Source organism: Micropterus dolomieu, linkage group LG21 (genome assembly GCF_021292245.1).
Source record: "Micropterus dolomieu isolate WLL.071019.BEF.003 ecotype Adirondacks linkage group LG21, ASM2129224v1, whole genome shotgun sequence".
In the NCBI taxonomy this organism is placed as follows: Eukaryota; Metazoa; Chordata; class Actinopteri; order Centrarchiformes; family Centrarchidae; genus Micropterus; species Micropterus dolomieu.
In genome coordinates this window covers 20,756,300-20,764,131 of record NC_060170.1, presented here as the reverse complement: position 1 = coordinate 20,764,131, position 7,832 = coordinate 20,756,300, and the positions used below count along the sequence as shown (strand labels likewise).

At 38.5% G+C, this 7,832-nt stretch overlaps 1 protein-coding gene and 1 long non-coding RNA gene across 2 annotated transcripts in view; both read left to right on the top strand.

The window, feature by feature from the left end:
• Positions 1-1,487: 1,487 nt before the first annotated feature.
• On the top strand, positions 1,488-3,730 carry LOC123960564. The gene is made up of 3 exons (XR_006822541.1): positions 1,488-1,597; positions 1,823-1,962; positions 3,660-3,730. It is a non-coding gene; the product is annotated as an uncharacterized LOC123960564 (long non-coding RNA).
• A 463-nt stretch (positions 3,731-4,193) lies between these two features.
• LOC123960560 (solute carrier family 28 member 3-like) overlaps positions 4,194-7,832 on the top strand; it is a 5,203-nt gene continuing 1,564 nt past the window's right edge. The window contains exon 1 of the mRNA XM_046035376.1: positions 4,194-4,432. Within this exon, the coding sequence (XP_045891332.1) occupies positions 4,289-4,432 (144 nt within the window). The 5' untranslated portion in view covers positions 4,194-4,288. The remainder of the gene's footprint in view (positions 4,433-7,832) is intronic.

Below are 7,832 nucleotides of genomic sequence, written 5' to 3'. Positions count from 1 at the left end.
TGTAAAATTATACCCTGCACTGTAATAGCACAATGCATTAGATAATTGCCCTCCAAAAAGGACATCCCCTCTCACTTGGCTTCCCCAAAAATTTACCCAACCCCACGCCACTGCTTATTAAGGGGAGGTAAGCTCCCCCTGGCTCCCCCCTAGTTCGCACCCTGCTTCCACGGCTGCTTGGCAGAGCAGGAAAAAAAAACCGTCTGAATATTCGCCTGTTTTTTGCAGTAGGTAAAGTAACTTTGTTAGCATCTGTTAAAATATAACTTGGGACCCTAAATGGGTTGCAGGTCTCAGTCTGGAGACCTTCACATATTAACAGTGTTTTATGTGAGCTTTAGTATCAAAGTGAAACTTATTTAAATTATTTTAAATCTGCAGCATGAAAGTCTTTCATTAATGTTGAGATTTCCCCTTCTCTGTACAATTGATTTCCTTTGATTTTGAAGCCACACAGGATTACATTTCCACGTCTACTGAAAAATCAATTTCTAGTCTTTCAGTCTGCGAAAGCTGTTTTTATAGACCTACATGCTCTGTGCCTTGGAGCATATTGACAAAACATGAGTTAGATACAGCTTGTTGGGATATCACTCTCGAGTTTGTCTATGACCCAAAAATTTTAGATGTGACTTCTTAAAAACATGAACTGTGTGTAACTTTGTAAATAGTTTAATCTTTTCTGAGTTAAATCAGATATAAAACAAAATAACAGTTCCAACCATTGTGAAATTTGACTCAAAAACACCATATCAAACTCAAGCAAATCAAAAAGAAGTTTTGTTGATTATCAGTATTTCTGATGACTCAAAGTTCAGTTTCCAGACCGTTGGTTCATCCAAAGGAACTCAAATGATTAACTCTTTTGGACCTCTCAACATGAATTGTTTTGGATTCCTTAACTACTAACCCAGTACTTCAATCCCATAAATACCAAAATATGAGATTGCATCATTCTCAAGCTAGTTAAATCTGCTGTTCATGAAAATAGTATAAACCGCAATAAAAAATGTACAGAATGGTTGCATTTCTATTTGAACTCATTCATTTCAGTATTTCTAAGTCAGAGGGTATCTAAGTTTACAGATTAAAACACTAATTGGATCTTTTGAAACAAAATATTCTAAATAACAATAATCAAGGAGTTTTAAATGATTGTTACTGTTTACAAGACTTCATACTTCATGGATAAAGTTAAACCTTGTTGCATTTGTTTTGTTAGCATTTAAGTGCCATCATCAATACAAGAGTGATGGAGAACTTCTGAACAGTCACTGATAAGTCAGATTTGTCTTTGAAAGATCTGTTTAATTTTCAGCTGTGCAGCTGATCTCTGTGTTACACGAGTCATCTTTTTAACTGGAGGATGTAAAGCAGCACAAAGATGAAAAGATTAAAATTCTTTTAATAAAAGAGGTGTAAAATTATGTCAACGCAATAAGAGATAATATTAATTCATTATGCTAAATATTTTTCAGGCTTCATTGCCTTTTTTTCTAGTCTGGGATTGGATGATGGAACACTATGGCGACCGAGTGTGGGTGGAGCTCTATCCTATCAGAGACCTACTCAAAAGAAACTGGTTTTGGATCAGATGGTGAGAAATGAGACGTGTCAGCGCCCTGGTGTGCACCTTCCTCATCAGAGGAAGGAGGGATGCTTATTGGGCTTTTCGCCATAATTGACAAGTGATTGGCAAAAATTATCAACCAAGCCATCGTAGCATACAAAAAATGTTGTTAGTAGCTGTAACTAATGCAGTAAATAATGTGCAAGACATTTCAGACATGTTAAGGGTTTCTCTGTCTCCTGGCAACGACAGGGTCCTCAGAATGAGGAAACTCATTGTTCGTGAAATCAGCACGACTACTGAATTCAAACAGGGCAGGACAAAGGAAACAAGAGGAGCTGATGGCAATGTGTGAGAAGAACTGCTGTGTGCTACAGTGCACATAAAGTAAGGTAATTGCTCTAGACCAAGGGCACTTGAGTGCACTGTTTCCTCTAGGATTTTTTCAGCAGTTGCGGCAGGCCAACCCCTGTAATGTTCTGTAGCAGCGGAGGCAATAATTTTGCAGCAGAAACCCTACTGCTACTTCAGTAGAAAGGTGAAGCAGAGGCATAATACTATAGCAAATGTTATACAATACAAGAAGGTAACAAATTGGCTTAAATCAACATGTAACCAATATGGTTAAAGATTCTCAACATTCCTGATCATCTACCCCAAGGAGGTTGATCTCCTTCCTTCAGTACACCACTACAATATGCTTGAAACAAAGACTGTCATTTATTACTGTAGACATTACAGGCTTAATCTGTAACTTGCACACCTGCACTTTATCTTACTTTGCAGTTTGTTTGGCTCTGTATCTGGAGGATCTTAATCTTCTGCATTTCAAGATAAAAGAAAAGCTTCTGTCTTTGATCTGCTGTTGTTTTTCATTTTTAATTGGTATATTTATTTTCTATACTTCAATTCTTATTTAATTTTTATAATTATAATTTGTACTGCCTGCTTATAGTGTTTGACTATAGATTGTTGGTATGGCCTATATAGTTAATGTCTGACTTCTAACTAAATTACCTTCAGGATAATAAATACAAATTGAAGTTGAATTTGCATATGCAAGAAAAGGTATTTTAAAGAAGCTATAATTACGTTTATGTTAATATTGGATCACAAGACTATTTCTATGTGAATGGGGTCGGTCATATTGATGAAGCCACAGAGAATTAGCAGTAGCATTAGTCCCCCTCTATGAAGATTTCTATAAACTTTCAGGTCATTGTTTTCATTTTTCAGCGAGAAACTTTACTGTTTTGGTTTGTTATCACTGCTCTCATAGTTTCATTTTCAGCCGCAGCAGTGAAAAGTTCTAAAAACCTACTGTATGCTACCTGCCCGGTGCCAAACTGCAAAAAGAAAGTTAGCTACTAGCTGCTGAACACAGTAGAGCATTTAGCAACTAAAGAGCCAGATATTTCCCTTAGGAGCTGGTGGAGACATTAAATTTGTCAGGTGGCCAAACAATACAACTCCAAATGAACGGTAATGTTGCTCTTTGTTTGTGTATGTGTAAATAAGTAACTGTATCCTCACAAATGATTTATCAATGTTAAGTTTACAGCTAATATTTGTTGCCTCACAGTGGCCAGAAAATCAGTTAATGAGAGTTTAAAGGGGATAAAAAAAAAAGGGCACTCTGTCTCTTTGTTGCCCTTTGGGAGTTTAATTGCTCTCCTTATAAATTGCTCGTTTCCAACTAAAGACAACTTTATACACACTGGTTGATTTAAATGGTCTAATCTCCTTGACACAATAGTTAATACAGGAAATGGCGGCAAAAGCTATTATAAGTCATGTACTAACTGGCATCATTTTAAAAATATTGGCAGAGTGGCTATCTACACAGTTGAATCCTCTTGTAAGCAAAGAACTAGCTGAGTATATGGAAAAGTAAGGCAATGCCTTTTTGTCATCCTCTAGCTTCTTTACAACATATTTGTCTTCTTCTTGACAATATATTGCACATACTACAGACTCTAGTCAGATCTATGACTTGACTGTCTTCCTCTCCTCGCCTACACTCTCTCTCTCTATCTCTAATATGTGTTACTTCTGGTGGCTGTGGTGTGCTGGCTGGTATTGGACACAGCCCAGTGAGGGACCAGACCACTTGTGTCTTCGTTAGGTTTGCTGCTCTTAATCTTCTTAATGCTGCTGTTCTCTAAACATCCATTCGGGGTAAGGGATGCACATTTATACACACTCATAAACACACACACACACACTCCAAAAAATTAATTTGTGACCATGCATGTACATAAGTATTGTTCATGTGCGTTGCAGTGGCAAACTCTGCTATGGGTGGGGTTGGGCTACAGTTTGTCTTTGGTCTGCTGAGTCTCAAGGCCACAATCGTTTGTCATTTGTGCATTGTGTTGTGCAATGTCGTTTGCAAGTTGTGGAAGTGGGAGGATAAAGTGCCTGGATGGAACTATTTAAAGCCAAATAAATTATTTCAAACCATTTATTTTTAAAGCACCTTTCATATAAGTAGTTGTCATGGGAACGTCTCCTGCAGAATTGATGGCTGCAGCTGGAAATATATTCTTGGGACAGATGAACAACTGTCTGTTACAAACAATTATATTAAATGGTTAATTGGTCAAAAAACTTGAGGGGGTTATTTAGTGTAAACTTCAAAACATAACAGACTCTTGACTTATCTTGACACTTACTTGAAAGTGCACACAAGACTTTAACAGCTCTGTCAAGACTTGAATGGTTGTCTTTATGTGTCTCTCCTTTGAGGTTGAGGCAACACGCTTCTTGACAGCATCAGTGATGTCCACTCCAGCCTCCCTGGCCATTGCCAAGACATTCTGGCCTGAAATGGAGACCCCACGTTTTCAACCTGGGCCACGGGTAGGACACAAACACAAAAACAATTCAAACAGGAGATCTGTTTGTCTTCTGCCAGATGTCTTCGGGTCCTCTTGCACATGCTTAATTCTTCAATAAGACACTTGAGTCAAATAGATTTCAATACGATTTAAATTTACTGTAAATTCCACATAGAGAAGATTTGAGCCCAGCTGGACCTAGGGAGCACCTGATCAAGCTCCACTGTGCATTCACTTACATACACCTTCTGCTTCAGGCAAATGCCTGCACCTTTAGCAACACAACATACTTTTTATAATGGCTAAACCTGATTCTCTATATATAAATGATGATCAACAAGAAAATATTTCACACAACAGTGGTTTGTTATGTACATTGATCTAAGATGAACGTGATGATCTACAAAACTACAGTACCAACCACACTATCAACACCAGTATGCTGATGACACTGTGCTATTTTGATAAGATTCTGTTCAGAGGTTATATAACCATTCTAATGTTGCCTGAATTTCTTAGACAAGCACAATGCCTGATGCCTGATCATACTGATCTACAGGTACAAATAATAAGCCAGGAAACACAGAAATGTGCCAACAAAGGCAGGGCAGGTAAATACTGCTAGCAAGTAAACATAGATCTAAACAATGCAGGTTTTATACTTCGGCTCTCTAATGTGAGAAATGCTTTTATGTCTTAAAAACAATCTGTTGTTTACTTTACGGTCAGATTAGAATTTCCCACTCTCTCCTGGTACCTGGTCTCTGGTCAATGAAGACTTAAGAGCATTGCTTACATACCAAGTGTGAAACAGACTGACAATGGCATATCATGTGAAATTATAACTTTTGGTGGAAAATGTAGAATTGGCTTAGAATAACTGCATATGCCTGAACACAGAATCTTCCAAATGTAATCTAGTCATGTTTTTGCCTTAGAAAACATGTAGAGATCCAAGTACAGTATAATGTAATGCAGACATCAAAGTCAAAGTGTGTTTGAAACTCACATTTTTCACATTCTGTTTACTCCTTGAAACCATTGCAACCTATGCTTTGTGTGGATTTTCCAACTTTGCTTCTTTGTGCATGTCGCTGGATCGCTGTGAGTGCCACCTCATGAGCTGTTAGTAAGGCTGAGTAACAACACCAAACTGACCAACAGGAAAATTAAAGATCAGAAAGTTACTGGCTGGTTGGTACTCAAAAGTATTCCTAATTGAGTAAACATCAATTATATTCAGTGGTCCGATGTCCACAGCTTGAAACAAAGCACACAACACTGTATACAACATCTGCCACACATATACTGTATAAATGTACAGGATGAAAACTCAAAAGAGGCTTTTTTTGGCTGGCACGAGTGGGAGTATGTGGTGAGGAATATGTTAAATTTAAGCAAGTTACAGTGTGTGGGCTGAATGAGAAGTTACGTCTGTTTCATCTAGCCTGTGGCTGCCTTATAGCCTGGGAAACAAAAGGAAATAGATATCCAGCCATATTTCTCAAACACACATAACATTAGGGCAAAGTAGGTCCAGAAGGTGACCAGATGATTGGTGATGAAGACAGAACTCCTCTGGAGTCCGATGGTGTAGGTGGAGCCTCTATGAATGACAGCAACAAAAGCACTTCCCCTCAAGAGGCCAGCAACAAAAGCAGTTCCCTTCAGGAGGCCGGTGTCGGGTCGGAAATAAGGACCGGCCGGGTCAGTGGAAGACCTGGTCCCTACCCCAACCAACGTATTAAACTCAATAAAATTACTCTATTAGCTTTCTTCTTTAGTCAAAAACTGCGTAGTCAAAGACTTCACTGGAGACAGTCAAGAGTTGGTGCAAAAGAGTTTATTCCAATAAAGGACAAGTAAACCCGAGTAACATCCCTGCAGGTCTTAGGATGGAACTGAGCTGGTGGTCAGCGAACGTTGCCTTATATTCACCTTAAACTCCACCTTTTAGGTGGGCGTTACACCTTATCTCCTCCTTCCAGGTGGGCGTTACACCTTAACTCCACCTACAGTGTTCGCTGACCACTCCCTTCCATTGGTGAATTTCTTATCCTCTGCTGTCATCTAGTGGCCGTTTTTACGTACTGTTTTACCAATTTAACCCTTTTACTAATGTCACAATTACAACTTTTTAGCTGTTATTTAGCATAATTATTGTTACAATGTTTCCTTCTTTATATTACTGGACTAGAAATTCACCAATATGTTTCAACTTCAGTCTCACTGTATTTTTTAAAAAAGTTATACAGGCATAATTTGACACCATTAAAACTTAAACACTTACAATTGTATTTTTAAAAGAATTAATAAGGAATAACATACTTGATAAATGCATAACATGATTCAATAAGGAATAACATGATTCAACAATGCCAACCAGTGTGTGTGTCTCATACAAAGTTTAGTTTCTGCAGTGCAAAGCTTGGTTTCTTGCAGTACCTGGCCGTACCTTGCAGTACCAGGCGCCATTAATCACAATGTGTCATGATCTCATTCTTGGCCACAGTTTGCCATGATCTCAGGCCTGGCGTACGTGACTTACAGCAGGTGCCTTACTACCATTGTGTATGTTACGGTTGGCTAGGTTTTGCCTGTGCTGCCTGAGCAGCTGCTCTGCTCATGTTGGCACATTGAAAAGGCACAGGTTCATGAATAACACACAGAATATAAGAATAAAATACTAGTTGGTAAACACTTATTAAACATTTAGTAGTCAATCTTTACATTGAAAGAATAACAGCAGTGGTCGACACCTTTACCCAGCGAGACCACAGTCATTCTCCCAATGGCTACACTACAAACACTTCTGAGTAATACTTCTGAGTAATACAACACTAGTACAGCATGGTGAGTTTTTAGATAAACTACAGCAAACCAACAAAGTGAACAAACATGTCAATTTATGTCAACTTAAGAAACAACAAGGAATTATGCAACACCGGCGACAAAGGTGGAATCCCTCTGAAGGTTGGGCTGGATACCAACACCAGCAGTGAAGGTGGAACTGCTCTGGAAGCCAGGAACCAAGGCTGAACCCCTCCAGAAGGCAGCAGCTAATACGAATCCCTCTATAGACTATACAGTGGGGGAAAAAAGTATTTGACCCCTTGCTGATTTTGCAGGTTTGCCCACTTACAAAGAATGCAACAATCTACAATTTTAATCATATGTACATTCTAACAGTGAAAGACAGAATCCCAAAGAAAATTCCAGAAAATCACATCATATGAATTTATTAAAATTGATGACCATCTGATGAGGAAAAACAAGTATTTGACCCCCTACCAAACAGCAAGTATTCTGGCTCCTACAAGCCAGTTAGTCTTTCTTTAAGACACAGCCCCAATCCCAACAAATTATCTACATCAAATACACCTGCCTCACCTCGTTACCTGTATAAAAGACACCTGTCAACA